Source organism: Zosterops lateralis (genome assembly GCF_965231275.1).
Source record: "Zosterops lateralis genome assembly, chromosome: Z".
Taxonomy (NCBI): domain Eukaryota; kingdom Metazoa; phylum Chordata; class Aves; order Passeriformes; family Zosteropidae; genus Zosterops; species Zosterops lateralis.
This window is the reverse complement of record NC_139800.1, coordinates 70,700,875-70,727,974: the sequence shown is the minus strand read 5'-3', so window position 1 is coordinate 70,727,974 and position 27,100 is coordinate 70,700,875. Positions and strand designations below refer to the sequence as shown.

The window sequence follows — 27,100 nt, the reverse complement described above, 5'->3', positions numbered from 1 at the left end:
AGTATATCCAAAATCCTGTAATCTCCAACGTGTTTATCTGGGCATGTCAGATAGAACAGTGATAGTGTCATTGCCTTTCTCTGTGTTAGTTAACAAAGCTGAGTTGCCCAGGTTGATCAGAAAATCTATAGCTGCTCAAGGAGTTAAATTCAGATGTAAATTAACTCCTGTGTCCTTAGTTATGGGACTGTGTTTGTACTCATCAAGGTTGCTGTAGAGATCTCTGGGGAATACACAGATAACAGCCTCTTGCTTTATGTTTATTAAAAAGAAAATTTATTCTGGGTGGGTATGGGGTCTTTAAAATAATACATCTACAAAATTAGACAGTCAATTTTAAAGGTGAAAGGTGGGGGATGGAATGTCCATCCCAAATACAGCTTCACTGTGACATTCTTTTAAGTCCATCTTACAAGTGACACAGAGAGGTTGTGAGGACTCCATCCTTGGAGATGTTCAGAAACCATCTGGGCATGGTCCTGGGCCAAGGTGTATGTCCCTGCTTGAGCAGAGGAGGGTGGACCAACTGACCCTTAAATGTCCCTCCCTACCTCAACCACTTAGGGGTTCTTTGGTCTTCTACTTTCATCAACGACTAATCTGATTTCATTATTTTTTCCCAATTTTAGTGCAGTACTGACTCAAATATACAATGGCTTTAATGGGTGGCTGTGTGTGCAGGGATGTCCCAGAGGAGTGCATTAATAGCTTCAAGTGTATCTTTGAGCAGTACAGGTTTGATGCAGAGGCAAAATACTAAAACTAATAAAAGCAAAATACTAATACTAAAACCAAGAGTTGGTTATTCCACTTTTTTTCTATGTTGTAGCAAGATAACTTGTATAGTTAGATGTCTCAGTGCGCACTCCTGGTTCAAGGACCACGGGCAATGGGGGCCATGTCACTTTGCCCCCAGGCTCCTGAGTTTCCTCAGCACTTGGTAGGTAAATCAGGGTGTAAATAACAGGACAGGCTCAGCTTGCCACTCCAAGGATCAGTTTTATTAACAGAAGCACAAAGCAGATTTAACTGGAAGGAAGGGCAGAGGCGAAGACCCAGCCAAGGGCTGTGCTCCCAGTGATGAACAGGGGAGGGACCCAGGGAATGTACAAACATTCAACCAGTAGGATATAACTGGGGGAGGATCAGAGGGAGCAGGGACTTACAGAACATCAACCAGTGGGGAACACAAGGGGAGGATACAAATTTAGAGAACCAACAGGGTGTGGAGGAACACAGAAATCTCTGGAACTGAGGGCAGGGACTGGGGAAGATTGGCAAGGAAGCGAGTAGATTGGCAAACTAGTAAATGGATACAATAAGGACTAACACAAATATACAAGGAAAGGGGCAAGGGAGGTACAGAGCAAACCATTTTAAGGGGTTACAAAAACATACATTAAGAAAAAACAAAATAATGACACCACAATAATGACAAAAATAGTTGTATAGTGACAATAGCAGCACTAGTCTCCATAAAGATTTTGAATCAGATCCTGTAGTCACAATTTAGAATCATAGGATTTCAGTTGCAAGGAACTTTTAGAGGCCAGCTGGTCCACCCCCTGTGCAATGAGCAGGAGCACCTTTCACTAGACCAGGTTGCTCAAAACCCAGTCCAACCTGATCTTGAACAGCTGCAGAGATGGGGTATTCATCACCCCTCTGGGCAATCTGTGCCATTTTTTTACTACCTTCATTGTAAAATACATCATCTTTATGCCTAATCTGAATCAACCCTCTTTTAGTTTTAGCGCCATTACCTCTAAATAGAGAGACCAGTTATAAATCAATATTACCATTTTTGTCTTGGGTGAGGACCATGATGTGAGATTTTCTTTGCAGTGTGGCAGAGGGAGAGCAAGTATTAGTAAATCTTTTTTCATGAGGTGAGGGTAGGGGCACCTTTGATGAGGTTTTTGTGACATGTTGCTGAAGCAGTGTGGGAACCTGATGCTGTGGATATATACAAAAAAATGCAGATTGCTAAACCTCCAACCGACCCATTTAGGCACCATAAAGTATGAAAAGAGAGACCAGAAAGGCTCCTTGCAGTTCATATCTGTGCTATAAATGCAGCTTCAGACCAAAGCCAGTTTTTTCAAAAGTGGCTCTAGTGGAGTGGGTAAGTCAGGCAGTGCATGGAAGTCCCTGCAGGGTGCTTGGAGATTTCTGAGTAGACTTCTAAACCTTTACTCAAAAGAAGCACCCACAGGGAAAGATGAGTGGCTGGAGAGAAGTCTTCCTCTGGACCCATCTTCATCTGGACACAGAGGGCTCATATGAATAAGCATATTCTCTAGCACAGGCTTGCAGCTGCAACAGGGAAGTGTTTTGGGTTTTAGCTTCCTCTTGGCTTTGTAATAATGCTTTCCCACCCCCTGCCACTGAGCACTGAGGTTTTAGCTGTCACTGCTGCTGTCTCCTGTCACACTGCCCCTTGCCCTGCCACTGCCATCGATCCCTGTTGCTCTGACACTCACATGCCCTTTGATAATGTTGAGCTGTAAAGCTCTTGTCCCCCTGTGCACTGTGGCACAGACCCACTCTTATCTGAGGCGTTCATTAGTGTCGTTTGCCAAAAGGTTTATGTAACAGATGTTGCAAAGCAAAGGCACAGAAACACACACACACACACTCACACACTATTATGGCATGGGTTGTCAGAGTGACGGTGAAGGGAGGATGGTCCATAGGACTGGAGTAGCTTGCAGGCATAGCTGCATCTGTTCAAAAAGCAAATAACACCTCTCTCTGACTATGCTTTATTTTCAGCTCGTCATCATGGCTGGGACTGTTCTGCTCGCCTACTACTTTGAGTACACTGACACTTTTCAGGTGCATATCCAAGGTTTCTTCTGTCAGGATGGCAATTTGATGAAACCGTACCCTGGGACAGAGGACGAGAGCTTCATTTCTCCGCTTGTGCTGTACTGTGTGCTGGCTTCAACTCCAACAGCAATTGTGAGTATGAGGAATTATTTTAAATATTTATTTTTCAGAAATAATAACAATAGCCTTGTGGTATCTTTGTTTCCTCGCCTCTCTCTTCAACTGTAATTGATTTACACTTAGCTGGATCTCTATTTTGCCTCAGCCTAGTATGATCTTCATCTGTTATCTCCAGAAGTAATTATTCTGAGGTAATCACAATGCAAGAGTGAGGGTTAGAGCTTGTTAAGCCTTTTACAATAGCTTGCTTACTTCACTGATTAGTTGTGAGTTTCCTGGCCTCCAGAGAGGCTCTAATGCAAAGTTTATTTATTACTGGAAATAATAAAACAGGATAAAGCTGAAGTAAAATCCAGGTCAGATGTGCAGTATATCCAGGATTATTTCCTGCTATATTAAAAGGACTGTTGAATGGCCTTAAAAGGCTTAGATGATTAGAAGGATGCTATATACAAAGAAAAATATGAATGCTGTTTCCTTTTTGTTTATAATATCTTTATTTTTGACAGTCACTTTACTTTTTTTTTACCAGATTTTCTTCATTACTTTTTCTATTTTACTTCAGCCAGTAAGCTGTAATGTAGCTGCTCTACATAGATGAAAATATTCAATTAGCTGAATACATACAATGCCAAACAATTTATTGCAGTTAGCAAAACTTCAACCCTTTTTCATTTTCCACACAGAAAGTTGCGTATTTCACCAACAGCCCCAGCTTTGCTGAATTTGTAATTACGTTGATAAATTCCTGTCAGATTGTGGTTTTGGACTTTGTTTCATTTCTTTTTCTTTATTTCTTTTAGTATTTATTCCTTATATTAATTTTGCTTTTCATCCTTTTCAAAAGTTGATTAAAGCTATATGTGACATATTTACTTTGAAATGGTGAGTGCTTCACCATAGTCTATTTTAAGTTTTGTTCTGCAATAATTTTAGTGCATCAAATAAGATTCTTGTCACAGAGTGTGGTAAGAAGTGTGAAAGGGATTTGCAGAAGAGGCTATTGGTTTTGGTACAGGACACTTTCTGAAAACAGCCAGGGGTTTTGATGTGGATTACATCATGAGTTTTTAAAAAATATCTGCAGGAACACAGTTATTTTGTGTACTGGATCTTGTTGCGTGTCAAGCCTCTCATTTTACTTTGTGCTGCAGTGATAGATTATTTGAAAATGAAAAAAAAAAAAAAAAACCCAAAAAAAAACCACCCACATTTTGGAATTCCCCCATCAACATAGTGCCAGTGTTCAGGGATGTAGCTTTCACAAGTGTTTTTTGTAAAGGTAGATGGAGGGTGGGAATCATGCCTTGATTCCAGGACAATGACATTAGTGGGAGGTTTGTCCCTTGATTACTGATATAACCTTGGGTAATAAGTATTGCCCTTTGTTTGGATCTTCTGTTTAAATCCTTGCTCTGCCAAAGTCTGATGCTAACCTTTCAAGTTTTCCTCCAGTGGATAGGCACTTCTTTGCTTTTTAGTAACTCAAGAAATAATTTTCCTAATTACTACTCTTTATGAAAAGCTGAGTTGGAGTCTTGACTTGGAAGTGCTGCGTTTAACGGTCAGACTTCACAATCTTAAAGCCCTTTTCAAGCTTGAGCCGTTCTGTGATTCTGTGAAGTATTTATTTGTAGTTTCCACAGCCCATGTAAAACACAAAGAATGAAAGGCTGTGGTAATGTCAGGTAAAGTTGTTGGGTGCTGAAGAGGAGCTGGACTGTGTGAACTAACCTATCCAATGCAAACTGTGCAGAAATGCTAGCCTGGCTCCATAAGGACAGTCATCACTCGGGCTAAAAGTCATCACTGAGGGCTGGATGCAACTGGTGAACTTCATGGGTTGTGCTGTGATGTTACACTGGATACATTGCTCCACACAGAGGAGACATGGTCAGGGTCAGGGTCAGCACAGGGCTCTTGACACCATGCTTAGCACCAGTGATCTCTAGATACAGCCTCAAGGAGACAGCAGATCAAACTTCCCTGGGAAAACATTTTTATTTCTATTTTTAATGTAGTATTTACTAATGCATTATTTAATCAAAAAATTTAATTAGTTTAATAATTTTATTGTATTACTAATACATAATTCAAGTATTTTATGTCCTGTTAATTAATATTGGGCTGATCTTCAACCAGGGCATATGTCAGAGGTATGTTTTTCCATATATTTCCTGACTGGTGTTCATCACAATATCTTTATAGGAGTAACTTCACTTTATTTCTCATTCCCACCTTTTCATGAGAGACTTTCTTCTCTTTGCACAGTATTTTCACACTTTGCTTCAGTTTGTAGCTGACTCTGCAGACTGAATTTTGGCAATGGTCATCAATAAAAAGCTTATAAATAAAAGAGAAAGTGTGCCCAAATTCTCCCTAACCTCTGTATTGCACTTCCTTGCTGGTTAGTCCACTCAAGAGTGTGAGTATCCTCATCTGTCATCCTGTACCCAAATGAGTGCTGCCTCTCACTCAGTCTGTCCACAGCCTGGGAAGAGATATTTGATCCAATCGAATATCCCTGGGATTTTAGTGCAAGGAGCAAATGCAGCCATTTCTATTTAGACCATGATGATTTGTACTCTTTAACAAAACCCTACAAAAACCTCCACACAAACAAAAGAACCCACACAACTGTGCACCATTGGAAGGAGCATCGTGTGCATTCACTGACAATTAAGTTGTGGCTTCACTTTGCTCTCAGGAAGAATCACCAACATTGTGCAGCTCCATCATGAAGACATGACTTAAGTCAAAAGTAATGCCAGTTCCTCCTTACAATTACTTGTTTCTCCTCCACACAACACTTAGTGCTTCACTTCCTAATGGCAAGATGGTTGATTTGACAAATGGTTGGTCTGATGTGGCAGCAATCTGATCTCTCTGTGTTGCCTTCACATTATCCCTGTCCTGACACCTCGTGACATGAGAGAAGTGACTATTGGTGGAACCCAGGATACTAACAGAATACTAACTTATAATACTTTCTAAAAGGGCGTCTAGAGCTGTGGCAGGTGTCCTAGGGATCTGTACAAGCTCCTTGACACAGGCAGCATTAAGTGCAGTCCTGTGCACATAGGTCTGGGGAGGACTCAAAGCCATGATTTCATCATAGCTCTGAGGCAGTGCTTGCAAGCCAAAAGGGAGCATCTTTGTGAACTTAATGGAATATCTTTGTATCTCTGTCATTTGGCTACGACACTGGGCATGGGGGAAAAAAAATGCATGTGTTTTATTTCTGAGAGCACTTTGCAGAAGTGCTGCTGTGGGTTGATGCCACTGTATCTGCATTTCCCTGCACTTTTAGTGGGGAAATAAATGTGACTGGCCTGGTTTTATGCAGTTTTATTTGTTGTTTTTGAAACATTTCCTTAAAAATATTCTGGGATGACTCCACCACATTAATCAGTGTCCCTGAAGACTAGCTTTCCGTGTTATGAGGTTACTGTGAAGCAGCCAATTCCCCAGCTGGTACTAAACAATCCTTCCAGAGTTCAGCACTTCCCTGCTCTGCTTCATCTGATGTGATTTATCTATCCACTCAAGAGAAGCCGAGAGGCTTAGGAACAGAGCCAGCTCACTGAAATTAATACTGAACAATGGCAGAAAGCTTCAAGGGCACTGTTCTCAGTGTTCTTTCCTTTTGTTTCCAGGTTGGAAATGGCAGCCTACCTGTAATCTGTTAACTATCCAGTCGTATTTTTTTGTGCAAAGGAGTATTAGTTTTCACATAATGTTGGAATCAGTCAAGCCAAACCAGTCTGATTATGAATTAGAACCTGAATCACAGTGTTGATCTGAAGTGGCAGGAAATTGTTCCAGCTTCTCTCTACAATCTGCACTTACCTCTCAAACTTCAGGAACATCATTCTTCTAGATGGTTCTCCTTTTCTGCCTTGGCTTTCACTTAGCACAACCATGTTACTACAGTGATTTATTTCTGTAAGGGAAGCCAGGGAACTTCTGCCTGTCTTGGCTATTTCCCCTGTGGCTGCTCAGCAGCAGATGCCAGCAAAAACCAAGAACGTCTGAAGCAGCTCAGAGCTGTTACAGCAGCTCCTTCCTGACTTCTCCAGGCAGGAATGACCAGGCTCTGCTGGTGATGGTGTTGCAAGAAGGCACAGCAGGCTGTCCACCACACTTCACCCTGTGCTGGCACAGCAGCCTGTGTCCTCTGCCAGCTGGTGGCTTGCCTCCCTCTCCTGGAGTCTTGTCAGGTTGTGAGGTGGTGAATGAGGAGCTGGGATACAAAGGAGTGAGGCACAGGTGTGCCCTGTGTGTAAATGTTTGTGTTCTGCTATTTGCACACCATTCTGGAAGAATAAAAATACGCTTTCTTGGTTTGGTGCAACAGTTTCAGGCACTTCTATTGACAGCATCTCCAGGACCTTATGGTGGTGCCAGCCACATGCCAGTTTGTGAGGAACAATGCAGTGCTGGGGAAAATGTATATTCTCTTCATTAGAACTTCAGTATAATTCTTTCAGACAGTTTTACGACAGTGTATGAGGTTTTTGAGCACAACACTAAGACAGTTTTGGGGTTTGAGCAGGCTAGAATATAAATTGTGGATTTCAACACTTCTGACTTGAAATAAAAAAAGAAACAAAACAACAAAGCAATTTTCTTGTTCTGGAAAAATACTTAAAACTGTTCTTTCCTATTGTTTTCATTAAACAACAACAACCACCCACTCCAAAATAGAATGGGGTGAGTAATTGAATGCAGATTGAACCCATTGAGTTTGTATCCTTGGAAAATTAAAAGTGTGCTGGCATTGCAACATTTAGCTGAAGACACTGTTTCATTGCCTTGTAAGATTTTGCAAAATACAGTATTGATTCCTGGGGGCTGAGAACGCCTGTCCAGGATGTGATGGCAAAGAGAATAGGGTGTCTGAGGGAGCTCTCAGCTGTCCCTCATCCTCAGGAATATCAGTGATAGTGATCTTATCAAGTAAAACCTCTGCCCACCTAGGCAGGCTTTGGTCAGGTCCCTGCCTGGGGAGGGTGTTGAGGCAGACCTCAGCCACCTCTTGCCTTTGAAGGTGCCTTTTCTCAGTATAAATGTTGCTAAGTGTTTGCCACGTGGGTTTGACCATGGAGTATCTCAGCTTCACAGTGTCAATACTGGGTCCTGAGGGTAGCAGATAGGATGGCAGATCAGTGTTCCTCAGGGGCTAGAGCTAAATGCGAGGGAGATCTCAGGAATAAAGGAATTCCCAACAGTAAGTGAAAGTCAATATATGCCATGTTCTTAGTGGGGACTGTAGAGAAGAGGGGAACAGACTGTTCAGATCACAAGAGGCAACCTTGCAAGGGACACCGGCTTCAAAAAATTAAATTAATTAAAAATTAGGCAAACTTTAACAATGAGGGTAGGCAAACACTGAAGGGATGTGGGATCTCCATCTTTGAAGACATGAGCTCCCATGTAGGCCCTGAAGAGCATCCCTCTCCTGACTGCAGCTGTTCTGATACAAACTTCAGAGACAACACAGTGCAAAAGGGCAGAACTGCTTTTGGCTCAACTCAAGCCAGAGCTCATGAAGCACCCTCTGGAACATTTTGCAAAGGTCACCTTTTGGTAAAGAGTCCTGCTTCTCCCAGGGAGAGTATGTGGAGTCATGCTGAAGCTGGCTGATTTACCCTCATCTGCTGCTATTCTCTGGTTTGGAGCGCTCTGCATGCAGCTTGTCTCACAGCCAGTGCCTTCCTTATTTCCACTTCTCCCCTTGGCTGCTGTTCGAATGCTGGAGATTTGATTAATTTGGTTCTTTCTAAAGAACACAGCCACACGAATCCTTGCACAAGATTTGAGAAATATCACACAGCTTGCTGAAAACTGCCCAGAACCGAGAGCAGTGATGTCCCAAGATTTAGGTTCAGTTTTGTTTGCTGCAGAGATTTTTGTGTGTTATAACATGTCCCTGGGTGGGGTTTCAGTGTAGAGAGTGGTGTTAGAAAGGGCTGTGTCACAAGGGTGCTGTTAGAGTAAACAAGTTGAAGGATTTAAAAGCTTGCAGAAACCAGTATAACATTCATTTAATACCTAGGAAAGACAGATCATGTCTGCACTTCACATAATTCTCCCTAATATAGGAACTCCATTGTCTTGCTGTGGTAGGAAATGACATCACTTGTACTTTTCTGAAAGGCAGAAGGAAGTAGCTTTCTCAGAGAGACAAACTTGAGGCAGTCCCAAACTCTGGGCACAGTAGTGCATCCTGTATCTCTTCCATGCACCTTGGCCAGTGCTCCTCCTTCTTAGCCCATGTGGAACTGCAGCTGAAATTGAAACAGTGGGAATCTTCACACAACCCCAGTGTTCATTGGAAATGTGAAAGAAATTACTAAAGTGGTTTTTTCACGTTGGAAGGGAGGGAGGGAGGGAGGGAGGGAGGGAGTGAAGGGGAAGCAGGAGGGCTGTGTCGCCAAAACTGCAGGAAAAACAAAAACACTCCAATAACATTTTCAATGTTAGAATCAAGGCATTACTTCATTTCTAGCAGGATGCTGTTCTGGCCAGGATGGGCAGCAGAAATCATTTAATCCTCATGTAGCTCAGGTGTGCAGAGAAAATCATTCCATGACACACGTATTTTACCAGATTTTTCACAAACTTTATACTGGCAAAACCCATAGATATTCATTAATTGAATATCATATATCATAGATATTCAGTTAATGAATTTAATGAGTTTAATGTTGATTGGTTCATTATTCGTATTTGTTTTCCTATTGCTTACAGATATCTTCACCTCTGATGCTGATTAGGTCCTCAATTTTCTCTCTCCTTCCCAGACCGGGGGTGTTGTTTGGAATTGATGGTCTATTGATGGCCCTTGATGTCCTCTGGTGGCTGTTACTTTTTGTGTATCTTCTGTGTTGCTCCCAGTATGTTGAGATGTTAAGCTAATCAGGCCTTCACCTGATGGAACAATGCCCTGGAAAGAAACTATGATTCCCTTCCCCTGGGGCAAAGGCAAACATATGTTGATGATATCAAAGGTCTTTTCCAACCTAGTTCGTTCTGTGATTCTGTGAAAACTAACTAAAGTTATAAAATTAAAAAAAAACTATAATTAGGATATTTTCCAATATGAAGTGCAGCCTCTGCCAGCAGCAGTGGGACAGCAAGGAGACACTCAGGGCAGATCCCACTGGAGAGGTGAGGTGAGCAGCTTGAGTTGCAGTGAATTCTGTAGTGGGTTTTCAAAGGGAAGAAAACAGAGGTGAGACTGGGGCTGCAGGACTGTAGCATAGGAGGCACCAGATTTTGTCTCTGTACGTGCACAGGAATTTGGACAAACATGCCTAAGGAGAAATATTTTGGTTACTGGAGAAGTAAGCAAAAGCATGGAAGGGAAGTGAAGAAGGAATGCAGTCCTCAGCTTTGCTACAGCATTTGACCTGAGGTACAAGGCCAATGTCCTGAATGGGAAAAACTGATAAAAGGAACAAAGAGGGTTAAAAGCTGGGCCCATCCATGGCTGTCAGCACCGTCAATAATTGCTCTTCTACATTTAATCCAGCTCTTCAAGACAGCTCCCCACCCTACCCCACTGCACAATTACCTCAGGAGGGCAGCTCCAGGATGCCACTTTCTCCAACCTCCTCTTGGTTGTACCACAGACACATTCCTGGATATTTTATTTTAGTTTATCCTCACAGAAAGTAGCCTTCTTGATGCTTACGTTTTTTTTCTTCCATATTTTTTAACAAAGTTGTGCAAATGATCCTTTGTGTGAGCTTATCAGAAGGTGTTATAGGAAAAAAAAAAGACCCCATGTCCCTTTAAAAGCAATAGTTCCATTATTTTGTTGATTAAATTGATAATTAAATTTATGAACTGTCAGTAATGTGCACAGGAGTGCAGGGAGTATCAGGTGCTAATACTGTGCTGAGAACTTGAAAGAGGAAGATGAGACATTTCACTGTATGAAAATGCCAGCTGAAGGACTATCATGGACAAAAGACTGTTGAAGAGGAAAATAGACAGATAATTTTATCATCTGCTGGGTCAGGATGAGCCAAGAAATAAGTAAAACGTGTGCATCAGAGGGCTTTGAGAGCTGAACATTGAGGGGAAGCTATTTGGCAGCCAGTAATGGGAAAGCAGGGAAAATTGAAGAAGTTTGCTCACTGAAGAGGTTGAAATCAGCAGAGGAAAAATGACTGCTGGGTAGATACTTTAATTCATACTGGGGCTCTGGGTCATCATTGTATTTTTACCTGCTAGTAATAGGAAATGGAATGTGAGCAAGAGTTCTCAAGCAATATGTCCTCAGTGTAGAAGAGCTGCTATTGCATTCAGGAAAGCAAGAATAAAAACACATCCAGGGAGCTACCTTTGCTTCCCTATTACCTACACCATGCCAGACTGCAAATCACTTGTGCTTTCAAACCAGTGCAATTCTCCTGACATTTCTACTATCTAATCAACCCAATATGATACAGAAACTCATTAACCTTGCATTGTTTTCCCAAATGGAAATAAAAGCAGTTTGCTTGCTGTTTGCTTTTTCCACCCATATTTAGATAGTCTGTATTTAGATATCAGCTACTGAACTGATTTGTAACCATTCCTGGAGTGCTGATTCTGTTTTGGCAAGACTTGTGGTACTCAGTAGTGCCTGTGATTGATTCTGAGAGGCCAGCTGGACTGCTTGGCTAGGTGTGGACCCTGCTCATGCTGCATCATCAGGGTTCAAATCATGAGAATCAGTGGAGTTACGTGATTTCAGAAATGCCTGGGGGAAAAAAAACCTCTGAACAAGTTCTTTGAGAGCTATTCAGACCACATTCAGCTGCATATAGACAGATTAGCTTTCAGAATCAGGTGTACAGTAGCCCATTGAATTTTTAGGAAACAGCAGGGTTGGCTTTCTAGAGAGCCCATATTAAGCATCTAGCAAAACAAATTTTAGCAACTAAATTCAGTGCCAGAGATGGCAGAGATGCCAGAGATGGCATGACAAGAATGGTTATGTTGAATTTGCACTTTCTATCACCACACCAACACAGCTTTATTGCCATATACCTAAACTCTGCATTAAACCGAAGGCAGTATTCATTTTTTAAAAATCAAATTTTGAGCTGTTACGCTGTAGGAAATCTGGGATAATCCTGCTTAAATCAATGGAACAGAATTGGACAGATTTACAGCCTGGCAAAATTTACTCCTAAATCCAAGAGGAACTAATCTATGCACATGGGAGTTGCTAGGAGTATGCCAGACAGCTACATTTATAGAAACAAAGATGGGAATTAAAGCAGGAAAATATTCTATTAACTACTGATGTAAAGGAACTTTAAAGATGGATGTATTGTTACAGGATGACTGTAAGTATGTTTTATACCTAAGTCTCTTGTATTTGAAAACTTCAGGATATTTTAAAGTTGAGTAGCCCCTGTGTTCATAGAGTAGAATTCCCTCAGGGTGTGAATTGTCTCTCAGTGTTTAGGTACAGCCCCAGACAGGGAGAGAGCTAAAGCAGTGATTCAAACTTCTGAACATTATAATAATTCAAATAATAAATGGTTTAAAACAGAGTGTCACTTTCAAACTGCTTTAGTGTAGATGGTCTTTTTCTTAATTCCCAGCCCTGTCGTTAGTGAGCTGAGCTTATTGAATTGCTTGCCAATTCTGTTAAGAGCAGATGGAGTGAAACAGGATAAAGGCAATATTTCAGTGCAGCTCCCATGCATCAGCTCCCCTCCAGATGCCATTATCAACATGCATTTTACAGCTCAACATCTCTTGCCGTCAGTGGGTAGAATTATAAAGAGGTTGAGCATACTTGGCTTGAATGTCAATAATCAATAAGGACATCCATCTGGCTTAATAAGGATAAATTGTTGCCCTTGAAACAACTCACCATTCCAGGAGTCAGAGTGAACTAAGGTGACTTCCTTGACATTATACTAGCTCAGGGTGTCTGTGCCACCCTGTGTGTGTGTACACAAACACTTCTGTATTGTATTTCTCTGACTGTTCCCTAACTATGGATTTCTCTTGTGTATGACCTGTAATAATGTATTAAATAAATAATTTTGAGTGCTCCCCCTTAAAAGCTCATTTCTTCCACTTCAGATGTTTGGGTTGGTTTTTTTTTTTTTTTTTTATTTTATTTTAAAGACTTTAATTACAAACTGTGTGTTACAAAAATATGTAATACATAAGCACAGCTAACATCATGATCAGTGGTTCTGCAGAGACTTCATTTTTGATAATAGAACATTTAGTCAAATATTGTTCTTTTTCACAGTGTTTTAATAACAACAATCCTAGGTTATTACCAACATTTCTGGTCTGTTATTGCCAGCAGTCCTTGTTTGGCTCCATGGCCATCCAACTATCAGTGTTTGAGACATACACATACCCCCTTATCTTCTGGGAATTGAGAGCTTAAAAAGGATCTCACTTTGAACCGTTTTTTAGAGGGTCAGAAAAGAGTTGGCTTTAGTTATGGTAATCTTCCACCCTGGGCACAATTCAGGTTGGTAGCTTTTTTGAAAAGTTCGACAACAAAAATATTATTTCACTTGGGTTATTATTGAGACAGGAGAAACAAGTTTCCAAAGCTGTTTGTGAAAAAACAGGTGCTCATTAGACAGCAGAGTTCCTGGGAACAGACACTGTTTCTGATATGCTCAACATATCACTTAGTCCAAGTGCAGCTCCTCAAGGCCAAGGCTGAACGGGCGTTTCTCAGCTCACAGTACAGCCAGGGGAGTGGGGAGAGATGCACCACAACAACCCACCCCCTGAGTGAAGTCACTTTCTCTGGGTCTCTGCACCACTGAGTGCAGGAATGATTCCTGTCCGGGGTGGGAGCTGGGTGTGTGTCAGTCATGCTGAGCCCCTCTGTACAAGTGCCGTATCCCCAACACACAGCTGTGTAGCATTGTCTGTGGGGTGGAACTGGTCACCCGTGTTTTAATGTCTGCTCATGTAATTTTTAACCTTCCGTTTCTCTCCCTTTCCTTGGCAGATTTTTATTGGTGAGATATCTATGTATTTCATAAAGTCAACCCGGGAAACACTCATTATTCAAGAGAAAACTATTTTGACTGGAGAGTGCTGTTACCTGAACCCACTGCTTCGAAGAATAATCCGTTTTATAGGTAAGGATCCTGTACACTACAAGCTTGGACCCTATTTGCACCAAACCAGGATGAAACACCCTGACCAAGTACATCATAAAATTAATTAAGCTGTGAAATCTTTGCAGGCATCTTCCACCTTAGAGGGATAATCCCCTCAGGATTTCCAAGGTAACTTTCAAAATTTGCCATATCATGCTGGCTGGAGCTGGTTTAGATCATATTCTGCTGAACGTAATGCTTTTTTGAGACCCTTAAAGAAAGGTTATACCAATCAAATCCTTATATTAATATATCCATCATTGCTAGTTTATGTGAGCTACCCATTTTAGTTATAAATTTGTCCTCACCAGCTCATCATCTATCTGGCATTTTTCTTTTCAGCTCTAATTTTAACATCCATAGCTCTACCACATAATGTTCAGCTGAGCACAGCATAAAAAAAGCCAAGAGCTCACTTCAAAATAATATTTTTTTCATTGTATTTGCTTTTTTCTTAGAGTTTTTATTGAGTTAATTGCTGAGAAATGAAGTTCTGTCATTAAACCATTTGGAGGTTGCTTTATATGGTGCTTGCAAACAGCTTTACCTTCTTCACACTGTTGATGAGTATCAAGTTCATGCATGGGATGGGATGGGATGTCTGGCTGATGGCATGGGCCAGTGGCTCCTCAGATGGCTCCCCAATGGCCAAAAGGAGTTTTCCCCACAGAGCATCACAGCAGTGCCCTCCTTGTGCACTCTCAGAAGTGAAGCACCCTCACACATTGCCTCTGATAGAGAGCTGAACCCCAATTCATGGTCTGACTTAGAGCAAGCAATGGGGGGAAAATGCTGAAAGTATCTGGGGTGCTTCTTCCCTGTCACTGCTGAATTTCTGAGCTTTACCTGGAATGAAAATGTCTGCTGTGGCAAGTGTTATGTTGCTTCTATGGAGCACATCCCTGGCTGCAGGCAGGTGTACTTCCTCAGAGCACAGAGTTGAAGGTCTTACCCTGTGCTAGCATATTTGTCATTTGCAAATATATGCTGAAAAGAAGGAAGAACCATGGTTTTCCTTCTACTTCAGCTCTCTCTGGGCCTCCTGCTACATGCATGGAAGGTAGAGAGTGAAATGTGCCTTCTGCTACCCTGGAGGTGGAAGCAAACCACCTGTATTTTGTTACTCAGGCCTGGTCTATGTGCTGCTGGTGGGAACAAAAAGATGCAGAAATGCAGTTAAAACTTTCACCTTGAACTTGAACTTCACATAACTTCCAGGATATATTGATGGACAGCAAACTGCCATTAAGAGATATCAATGTCTACTGAGCCACTCGGGGCTTTTTAACTATTCCAGCACATTTGGCATGTTGCAAAGTCTCAATCAGACACTCTTGCCTGCAAGATCAGCACTAGAAATCCTTAGATACGGAGACTAAGTACTTGCTCAGTATGTTTGTTTACAGTTAGCTTTATTCTTAAACATTCACGCTGTTGTTTCTCGTCTGGTGGAAAAGACAGTGGACTCTCAGAGAGTAGTAGGACATAAACCATGCTAAGAAAATGAATCTTGGCTTTGCAGCTGTGCTTGTTTTCCCAAGAAAAATTAAGTTAAATACTATTAGAAGAAGCTTGAAGTCTTTGCCTTGTCTTAAACTACACTGTGTGCTTGTTTTCTTCTGAAACATTTTCCCTGCCTCCACAGTGAAACAAGAGAAGTAGAATTTGTTGGATGAAATAATTTATGAAAGGAACTGAAGATAACTGCGTGTTTTTCCTTTTGCATTCCACCTGTGTTTTGAAAATATGGCATGGACTGAGCAGGTGTACCCTGTGTCTGGATGATCCAGGGAAGTTAGCTCCATACAGCTGCCTACTCCAAAATGAAGCTTTCCAGGTTCTTGGTCGTGCAAAGACAACCAGGTTGCTTGTACATGGATTTCTCTGTGTGTGCCTTCTCTTGATAAACTTTCAGGCTAAAAGTTACAGAGCTGATGAATTAAGTTCTCTTGCAAGTAAATTCTCTTCCTTAGAAAGCAATCTGGCTTGTTGCAGAAAAGTTTCTGCCAATTTAATTTTGGCACTCAGATGTTTGAGCAAGTCTTAATGAGTACCTACAAAAAGCAGTTACTTAAGTCCTTGGAAAATTGCCTTATAAGGCATCACAGTTTATATTATTCAAAAGGATGAGAAAAATCCTGCAATATGTTTCATGTGTCAGGAAAAATGAACACTACTGTCTGACCCTATAAGGCACATAATGGAGACCTTTTTAGAGTTTCTGGTCCCAAATTTTAGGAAGGCAAAGAGGCTTTTTCTCCCCCCGCCCCCCCCCCCCCCCAACTCTGTAATGGAAGCTGCTGGGAAGAGATGGGATTTTAAGAATGGTAACCTAAATGTGCTTTCTACAAAACAAGCAGAAAGCCCTTGATACTTCAATGAATGTTCGTTTATATTTTGCAAGGAAAGAGACACATAAAGGGAAACTTCAAGCTGTCTTTTGGTCCTGTGAAAGGCAAGGACTTTGTAATACAATCTCCATTGAATCTTTTGGGTTTGGTTACTAGATTTGAGCTTTTCTACACTTTTCCTTCATGTATACAGAATTAAGGACTTTTTTGCACTTTGGAAGTGGAGCAAAACAAACTGCAGCTTTTCTGGAATAATAACAAAGCCCCATGTTTCTTTTCTGGTTTTTTCCTATCTTGTTTACTGTGCTCTCTCTTGATTCTCTCCTTGTTTTCCTCAAGGTCTCAGCACTCATCTGATGTTTCTAAGAGCCTCTCCTCCTGAGTTTAGTAATGACTCTGAATGTTGAGCTTTGTATTAAATCTCTCCCTGATTCTTTGTCTACATGAAGCAGAACCACAATTTCTTCTTGCTTCCTGGCCCAGACATGAATCCTTCATGCTGATAGACATTTGCTTTTGTGGCAAAAGACTGCCTCTCACCTTGCTGCAGTGTATATCAAGTCCTGTATTGCAGCCTGGATTGGTAAAACCTGCTATGTTCCCTGTATTTAGAAAACCCCTTTCTTTATCAGTGAAAAAAGCTGGCTTAGCTTGGAAGCTTTACAGACTTGAATGTATGCTGCAATTTGCTCCATCTTCCTCTTTAACTTTTATGCTTTCACAGACCCTTTTTATAAGTTTCTGAGGTCAAACTAGTGGTGTGCAATTGCTTCAGAACAGTTTTTTCTAATACAGTGCTGCTGCACTACTTTATTTCAGGTACATCCTCTCCTCCCTCTTCTCCCCACCCTTCACAGCAGTTCTGTCATCAGTTTCTGATGCCAAAACTTGCTGTTTATATGCTGAATCTTTGAGAAAGCAATTGGTAAGGGTGGCTGTTTCCTGGGCCTCTGCCTCTTCTCCCTGTCTCTCCAGTTTGAGCATTTATGGTCAAGTATTTATGGTCAATCATAAATGTATATTTATTCATTCTGTCTTGTGATTTCACATTCAGCACTTTGTTAACGTTGTTCCAGTTTGCATTTGCTTCTGTATTCTGCTTAATCCTTTGTATTGCAAACAGAGATTGTAAAATATTTTAGTGAATGGTTTCAGTCAAGTTCTTAGTTTTTCTATGTACAGTTGCTATCATACCCCCAGGATCAGGGATTCAGACCTCTCTGACCCAGTCTGACAGGGTGACTGTGGTAGGTATTGTGTTGCATTTCATTATATTAGGTTTCTAATCCACGTGATTAAGTTGTCTACCTGCAACGCCCTGATAACATGCCAGTAGCCCCTTTCTAGTTCAGTTATCTAGAAATTCAGCATGCTTCATCAGCTTGTTACCAGTGCCTTTACTTCAGATGCGCATAATTTGCCTTTAACAAATGGTGCAGATCAGCTTCTGTTGACAACTTAATCTAAAGCATGGTGACACTTCACAGTGGACAGCTAAATATTTAAATTAGCCTTTATTTCAGCAAATTAAGACTTTAGTTTGGCAAATGAAGGTTTACAAGATCATGTAATGAGTACATGTATTGAGTTTATTGCAATAGGATAGATATACCCCAGAGCTCTGATCCCTGAGCAGCTGCATGAGATAGCTTACCTGACCTTGTCCTTCTTTCTGCCTTGCATGTGAAGTTCACTGTGAAACAGTGCATGTTCTGTTATTAACTGGCTGTCTTTCCATAGGGCTCAAGCTGTATTTGGGGGTGTTGCCCCAAGCCTAAACTGCTGCAGCAGCTTGAACTACCGTAGATATTATCATTGAAGAACCATGGAACAGGTCACTGTGCTGGGGACAAATCAATTCTTATTGTTCTCTTTGATGCCAGGCTCTGAGCTGGCAGCTGCCTTCATGAAAACTGGTGCTTGTGAAAACAGTGAGAAAGGAAGATACCTTGTCAGGAAGAGTCTTGAGTCTCCAGACTACCTTTGAACTGGGAACTGAATTTCTTCTGGCATGGTCAGACCATGTGTCTTCCTTCTTATGTCTGAGGAGAGCAGCATCCAGGCAGGGACAGCCACAGGTGGAGCAGGAAGACTCAGGAGGTAGTAGATCCCAGGAGTAGTGAGCTTTGTGGTGTCTTCAGTAGAAGACCAAAGCCAATGTTAGGATGAGGTTATGAGTGCTCAGAAACTTGATGTTGGGTTTGTTCCTGATGCTGTGGCAACAGGACAGTAACCCCTGCAACTCCCTTATCTCCTGTTGTAAAATGGATTAATGATACTGGTCTTTTTAAAATCATCCTTTAAGATGCCATGATGAAGGGTGGTTTAGCGGAGTCTGAGTCACAAAACTATAGATGTATGGCTTTTTTGCATGCACAGGGTTCTAACAGGAGAACATTCAGAGACGGCTGAGGATTAGCATTCCCACAGAGCCCTGAATCCTTCCAGGGACACTCTACAATGAAACTCTAATCTTCTTTAAAAGCAGGTGGGAAAGTGGTTAGGCAAGTATGAGCGTGCACGTGAAATATTAACATTTTCCAAGCCAGTTAGGTTGGGAGTGACAAATTCAGATAATTGGCTGTGACAGAGAGGAGTGCCTAAATAAATATCCTTGGTGGAAAACATGATTATATGTTACTGAAGAGCTCAGCTTCTGATGTCTCATGAACCCTTCAGTGTATTGTTTCTTTTGTCACTTTACTTAAGGGTTTAATGATTTTTCCTTAATAAAGCCTTCTACTTCCTGATTCTGATTTCCACCCACTTGTCTCTTCCCAATGTCTTTTCAGCTGCTCTTGTACAACTCCCAAGGCAGATTTGGTTGATTTTTGTTGTTTGTTTGGTGGTGATTTGGTCTTCTTTTTTCAAATCAGTGGCATTTTAAATGCCTCTAATGGCAAGAGTTTCCACAGAGTCAACAAGCAGCTGCAGTGACTGATGTTACATAGATTCAGGGTGGAAGAAGAGAGCTTGAACATGAATTGCAGGGAGAACAGAGGATTGTATTGAAGCTACAGTGAGTGAGAAGAGCTGGATTCTTCTTCAGGGCAGATGCCTCTGTTAGAAAAAATTGAGCTGGAGGTGGCAACACTGATGAACATCCACACAAGAAGCTTGAAAGGAGATAGAATATGAGAACAGGATGTGGGTGGGAGCCCAGAAGTCAGTGGTTCACGAAGGACTTTTTGATGGTCATTTAGAGGGAAGTGGAAGTGGAGAAATTAAAAATGAAGCATTCAAAACTGAAGCTGCTAAATATTTAGACTTTTCTGCCAAGGCAAGTGTTAAGTCAGGTGAGATGAATCTGGAAAGTTAAGCTTCACTTGGTCTATCCTCAGTATTTTTCAATAGGACTTTCCTTGTTTGTTCTTTTTTTTTTTTTTTTTTTTTTTTTTTTTTTTTTTTGCTTGAACATTTATTTTGTCTAAGGTCTTTTTTACTGCAGGTAAAGACACGATAAAATCTTATCTCTGTTTTCTTGGACTCTGGAGCAGCTGAGAGAGTAGCAGGGAGTACAATCTGCCATCTTATATCTGGCCTAAGCTAGTATCTCTCCCAGACATATTCTGCTCATTGTTTTGTTTTCCAGCCTCCTCTTTCTGGCTGCTCCCAAGACACAAACACAGCTGAGAGTAGTCAGGACAGTGAGAAAAAGTTGGGAGGCCTTTTCAGACACAGTTTCTGCTCCTTCTTTAAGGCCTCTTTTTGCAGCCAGACTATGTGACATGATGGGAAAGATTGGCTTTATGTAATGGCAATTAACCTTCATTGTTTCTGCTAGTGAGCAGCTGTAGGTCTGCTTCCCACATGGCTTGCACTGTTCCCATCTTTTCTCAGCATATGCCAAGTTCTGCCCTACTGCTCATCCCCATGTTTTCTGGCTGTTCTGGTTTAGGTTGAATTAGGGGAAACCCTCCAAGGAATCCCCTAATAACAAAACCTCTACCACCCCTCCCCCCAACCCTGGGTTTGGGAAGGAATCTCTTGAACACAAAGTGGAAAAAACCGGTTTATTAACAAATGAATAAACACCCCCCGACACAAGGGAAAAAAAAAAAAAAAAAGAACAGAAAAAGCTCAGGTTACTGTGAGGGGGAGGGCGCGCCGCTTCTTTTACAAGCCCCGGCGATCTTCCTTGGACTCCTCCAGCCAGATCAGCTCCGGGTGCCGGTCCTAAATCTTAAAAGGGGGGGGGGGGGGGGGGGGGAAGGAGAAGAGGAAAAGGGAAGAAAAAAAAAAAAACAAAACAAACAGAGCACAGAGGCGGCAGAAGGAAAGGAAGAAAAAACAAAAGAACGAAAAGGGCAAGAAACTAGCAGAAAAATTTGCGATACAGCGAGCGACTAGAAGCGACTAGAAGCAGGGAAGCCAAAAGCCAAAGTGGAGCCAGCCCAGCAGGCCAGTGCCCGCCCCCCCTAAAGGGGACGGATCACCTTCTTAGACATAACAAGGGTGTCCACGATATGGGATTATGGGATAGAGAGCACTGTCAACCCAGGACATTCCACCCCTTATCCCATATCGTGGACACACAATAAAAAACTCCCATCTCACTTACTCAGACCCTTGACACTTACACATTTCCATTCATCTTACTTGCTCAAACCTTTGACACTTACACGTTTCCTTCTGTTTCACCCCACATTCAGATCTCCCTGAGGTACACATCGTGTTGTTCCATCTTTCTGCATTATCCACCACGTATAACCTGGTCCTTGAGCAGAGACAATTCCACGGATGGGTTTGTCTGTACTCGAGGAAGGGTTGATCCATACTGTCTTTCCCAACAAACCTCTAACATGGGCCACTGGAGCTTTATCTCCATCTACTATATTAAGGAGCTGGGACTGAGCAGGACCCGCTCGGTTGGTAGAACCTCGGGTGTTAACTAGCCAGGTGGCCTTCGCTAAATGCTGTTCCCAGTTTTTTAAGGACCCCCCACCCAATGCTTTCAGGGTGGTTTTTAACAACCCATTGTACCTCTCCACTTTACCTGCAGCTGGTGCATGGTAGGGGATATGGTACACCCATTCAATGCCATGTTCCCTCGCCCAGGTTTTAATAAGATTATTTTTAAAATGAGTCCCGTTGTCTGACTCAATTCTCTCGGGAGTACCGTGCCTCCAAAGGACCTGCTTTTCAAGGCCCAGAATAGTATTGCGGGCTGTAGCATGAGACACAGGGTAGGTTTCCAACCATCCCGTGGTGGCTTCTACCATGGTCAGCACATGGCGCTTGCCTTGGCGGGTTTGAGGCAGTGTGATGTAATCAATCTGCCAGGCCTCCCCATACTTGTACTTAGACCACCGCCCTCCATACCAGAGGGGCTTCATCCGCTTGGCTTGTTTAATGGCAGCGCACGTCTCACAGTCATGGATAACCTGAGAAATGCTGTCCATGGTTAGATCCACCCCTCGGTCTCGTGCCCACTTATAGGTGGCATCCCTACCTTGGTGACCTGAGGCATCATGGGCCCATCGTGCTAGGAACAACTCTCCCTTGTGCTCCCAGTCTAGGTCTATCTTCAACTCTCCTATTTTTGCAGCTTGATCTACCCGCTGATTGTTTTGCTGCTCCTCATTAGCTTTACTTCTGGGGACATGGGCATCTACATGGCGAATCTTCATCGGTAGTTTCTCTAACCGGGCAGCAATATCTTTCCACTCTTCAGCAGCCCAAATGGGTTTTCCTCTACGCTGCCAGTTGGCCTCTTTCCATTTCTTCAGCCATCCCCACAGAGCGTTGGCTACCATCCAAGAATCGGTATACAGATAGAGCCTTGGCCATTTCTCTCTTTCTGCAATATCTAGGGCCAGTTGAATGGCTTTGAGTTCAGCAAATTGACTGGATCCACCCTCTCCTTCAGTGGCCTCTGCGACCAGTCGTGTGGGGCTCCAGACAGCTGCTTTCCACCTCCGACTCATCCCTATGACGCGGCAGGAACCATCGGTGAATAAAGCATAACGTGCTTCCTCTGCCGGCAGCTGGTTGTATGGCGGAGCTTCCTCAACCCGAGTCACTGGTTCTTGTTCTTCATCTGCGACGCTGAAACTTTCACCTTCGGGCCAGTTCGTGATTACTTCCAAAATTCCAGGGCGATTCAGTTTCCCAACTCGGGCGCGTTGTGTAATGAGGGCAATCCACTTGCTCCAGGTAGCGCTGGTGGCATGGTGGGTGGAGGGAACCTTTCCTCTAAACATCCACCCTAGCACTGGTAGTCGGGGTGCCAGGAGCAGTGGTGCTTCTGTACCGATCACCTCTGAAGCAGCTTGGATTCCCTCATAGGCGGCCAAGATTTCCTTTTCCGTTGGGGTGTAGTTATCTTCAGACCCCCTGTAGCTCCGACTCCAAAATCCCAGTGGTCGGCCTCGGGTCTCACCAGGTACCTTTTGCCAAAGGCTCCAGGACAGACCATGACTCCCAGCTGCAGAGTAGAGCACATTCTTCACATCTGGTCCCGTTCTGACTGGGCCGAGGGCTACAGCATGAGCAATCTCCTGCTTGATCTGGGTGAAAGCTTGCTGCTGCTCAGGACCCCAATAGAAATCGTTCTTCTTGCGGGTAACCAGATGAAGGGGCCTCACAATCTGACTGTATTCCGGAATGTGCATCCTCCAGAAACCTATGGCACCTAAGAAAGCTTGTGTTTCCTTCTTATCCGTTGGAGGGGACATAGCTGTAATTTTGTTAATAACGTCCGTAGGAATCTGACGTCGTCCATCTTGCCACTTCACTCCTAGGAACTGGATCTCTCGAGCAGGTCCCTTAACTTTACTCTTCTTAACAGCAAAGCCGGCTTCCAGGAGAATTTGGATGATTTTCTCTCCCTTTTCGAACACTTCTTTGGCTGTGTCTCCCCACACAATGATATCATCAATATATTGTAGATGTTCTGGGGCCTTATCCTTTTCTAGTGTGGCCTGGATCAGCCCATGGCAGATGGTGGGGCTGTGTTTCCACCCCTGGGGCAGTCTGTTCCAGGTGTACTGCACTCCCCTCCATGTGAAGGCGAATTGAGGCCGGCATTCGGCTGCCAGAGGAATAGAGAAGAATGCATTTGCAATATCGATAGTGGCGTACCACTTCGCTGCCTTGGACTCCAGCTCATACTGCAGTTCCAGCATGTCTGGTACGGCCGCACTCAGAGGTGGGGTCACTTCATTCAAGGCACGATAATCCACAGTCAATCTCCATTCTCCATCAGATTTCCGCACCGGCCAGATTGGGCTATTAAAGGGTGAGTGGGTTTTGCTGACCACCCCTTGGCTTTCCAGCTCTCGAATCATCTTATGGATGGGGATCACAGCATCTCGAGTGGTTCTATATTGCCGCCGATGCACTATTGAAGTGGCAATTGGTACTACTTGTTCTTCTCCCTTCATAAGTCCTACGGTGATCGGGTTCTCGGACAGTCCAGGCAAGGTGTTCAACTGTCGAATACTTTCTGCCATCACAGTCGCTACTCCAAAGGCCCACCTGAACCCTTTCGGGTCTTTAAAATACCCACTCCGGAGGTAATCTATGCCCAGGATGCATGGGGCCTCTGGGCCGGTCGCAATAGGGTGTTTCTTCCACTTTCTTTGACTCGGGTTTCCCGGGCCAACGCACCAAAATATGTTCTGGTTTAGGTTGAATTAGGGGAAACCCTCCAAGGAATCCCCTAATAACAAAACCTCTACCACCCCTCCCCCCAACCCTGGGTTTGGGAAGGAATCTCTTGAACACAAAGTGGAAAAAACCGGTTTATTAACAAATGAATAAACACCCCCCGACACAAGGGAAAAAAAAAAAAAAAAAAGAACAGAAAAAGCTCAGGTTACTGTGAGGGGGAGGGCGCGCCGCTTCTTTTACAAGCCCCGGCGATCTTCCTTGGACTCCTCCAGCCAGATCAGCTCCGGGTGCCGGTCCTAAATCTTAAAAGGGGGGGGGGGGGGGGGGGAAGGAGAAGAGGAAAAGGGAAGAAAAAAAAAAAACAAAACAAACAGAGCACAGAGGCGGCAGAAGGAAAGGAAGAAAAAACAAAAGAACGAAAAGGGCAAGAAACTAGCAGAAAAATTTGCGATACAGCGAGCGACTAGAAGCGACTAGAAGCAGGGAAGCCAAAAGCCAAAGTGGAGCCAGCCCAGCAGGCCAGTGCCCGCCCCCCCTAAAGGGGACGGATCACCTTCTTAGACATAACAAGGGTGTCCACGATATGGGATTATGGGATAGAGAGCACTGTCAACCCAGGACACTGGCCCAGAGTGAGCACAGTGAAATAAAGCACTTGCTGCTGAGCAGGATGACACCATCTCCCATTACACCTGAGTGTCAGTCTAGAGGAGGCATGTCTCCCATTCTTTGTCTCTGACATTATATCACAGAAATGAGCTGTATGACCCTGAAGAGCTGGGGCTGGTTGCCCTTTGCATTAAGCCTTTCAGAGCAATTTGTCTGCCTCTAGAAAGCTGGCAATCGCATCACACATCACAGCACATTTTTGTGCTTGGTCAGTTAGTTTAGCTGCTGTAGGTCATTGAACAAATCCATTGAACAGATGGATTCCTGAGGTACAAAAACCATCAGGGGACTGTCCAGCACTGCCCGGGTGCACTGGCATTACAACCTTTAAATCAATTACAGCCAACCCTTGCTCCAAGTCTCCAGAGAAATATAATCAGCCTGTGAGGGTCACATCCCTGCCAGTCGGAGTCACTGGTGCACATAGCTGTGATTTTCACAGAGCACAGCTTGGCAGAACTGAGAGAGGAACTGCAGCAGCCAAAATGCACTACAGTCAGAATGTGATAAAGGTTTCAGCCATGGGTTGCTCTGCTCTTCTCCAGATTATTGTAGGCCTTGGCAGCTGCATTTGGGCTAGCACTTTCTGTGCTACCAAATATTAAGAAAATGCAGGTGCTAAAATGTCTTTTCCTGATGGAGAAAAGTAACTTTGTATACATGCACTTCCTAGAGATAGAAATAGTTTTGTGTAGCCCATGAGCTTTTTCTGAAATGTCGTGGTCCTTGGCTTGTACTTACATGATAAAAGAGGATGAGCCAGATTGCCTGACATTTGAATTTCCTCTAACTATTGTAAAGACTGAGTAATGATCCTCACTGCATTCCCTGTAATTTGCACAGCACATCAGAAAGTCACTATTTAAAGCAAGCTGTGCCAAAAAAAAAATAAATCTAAATTTTGACAGAGTACTGCATATAAAATAAAATTCATCTCTGTCATAACTTCTGCTGTTTCACCAGGCTAAAAAGATAACCCTTCTGCCTTCTTTTTTTGAACTAGTTTGTGCTGTGACTAATGTAGGTGAGGAGTTCCTGATGGCTGTGGAAAACCATGGATTTGAAATATTACCAGAGGGATAAAGGAAATAAAGGAGCAGTCTCTGTGCTTTCTCCTTTTAAACACGCTTAGCAAGATAAATGTGAGGGAAACTGTCACACCATGTGACAGGACAACTGTCACACAGGGGCCAGTCCAGCAGCCTAAAACCAGAGGAAGGCAACCTCCTACTTTGGCCTCCACTGGCTTTTTAAATCCATGATCACATACCAGTTCATTAATAGTAAATGAAAATAAATGTACGTGAAGAACACTTAATACATTCAGCCTCCAGAATCATTTTAGTGTGTGATGCTCCTTGCTGAGCTGGGGGAAGGAAGGTGGGGAGGAACAGCTCTGCAGTCCTGCAGGCCCCTCCAGGCTGTTGCCCAAGGGCAGAGCACTTCCCATCAGTACCTCAGCAAGAGATCTGTGCCACAGTGACACCAAACCATCTCTCTGACCGACTGGCACAGGCAAACCCCACTCAACACTTGTGCAACAAATGCATTTGTTAATGCATTTTATGCATTAACAAATGCATTTTAGTTATAGTTTTATTTTATGTTACTGTCGGTACATGTGGCATTATTTTGAGTCCCTCTTATTTTTTATGTCTCAGAATACAGCAGCCTTTTAATTTATTTTTTTTAACTCAGTACAGATAAGCAGTGAAGATGTTATAATCACAGTGGTTCCAGTTCTTCAGATTTTATCACAGCTTTCCTAAGATGATTTCCCTAGAGCTCCAGCTCTTGGTCATATTTAAATACATAACAATATCAGATAATTTATAATTTAATGACTTTTGCTTACAGAACTACAGACAGGAGAAAGCAAAACTATATGATGCTAAATATTCCTACATCAGAATCAGTATTTATTTGTTCTGTGTTTTTGTGATGCTTTAATCAGCCTTAGAGATGAGAAGGGGATGAGGAGAGCTGATTTAATCTTTCAGAACGTTTGGGTTTGGTAATTTTGCAAACCTGCTGTTCTGTACCTTTGGTAAGTTAGGCGTTACATGCATCTGAAAGATCCTCATATATATGTTCATAGCACCTATAAGCAGATATTGATAGCACACAAGGGGAGTCAGTGAAGGATGTGACAACTGCAGTATTGATCAAGAGATGCTTCACAACCCCGGAAAAGTTCCTGCATTCAAGTGAATACTTCATCTTACAGGATTGCGGTTGCATGCTCCTGGTGACATGAGTTGAATTGCAGCTGTCTTCAGAGCAAAGCATTGGGTTTCTTCCCGAAGGACGTGCCAAATATTGCTAGGTTGGGATTGTAAACTTTCAACATCAAGGTGGCAA

General features: G+C 42.9%; 1 protein-coding gene across 3 annotated transcripts in view; it reads left to right on the top strand.

The window, feature by feature from the left end:
• PLPPR1 (phospholipid phosphatase related 1) overlaps nt 1-27,100 on the top strand; it is a 126,810-nt gene that overhangs the window by 89,049 nt on the left and 10,661 nt on the right. For all 3 annotated transcript variants that reach the window (XM_083884591.1, XM_083884589.1, XM_083884590.1), the window contains 2 exons: nt 2,776-2,964; nt 13,952-14,084. In XM_083884591.1, the coding sequence (XP_083740717.1) occupies nt 2,776-2,964; nt 13,952-14,084 (322 nt within the window). The remainder of the gene's footprint in view (nt 1-2,775; nt 2,965-13,951; nt 14,085-27,100) is intronic.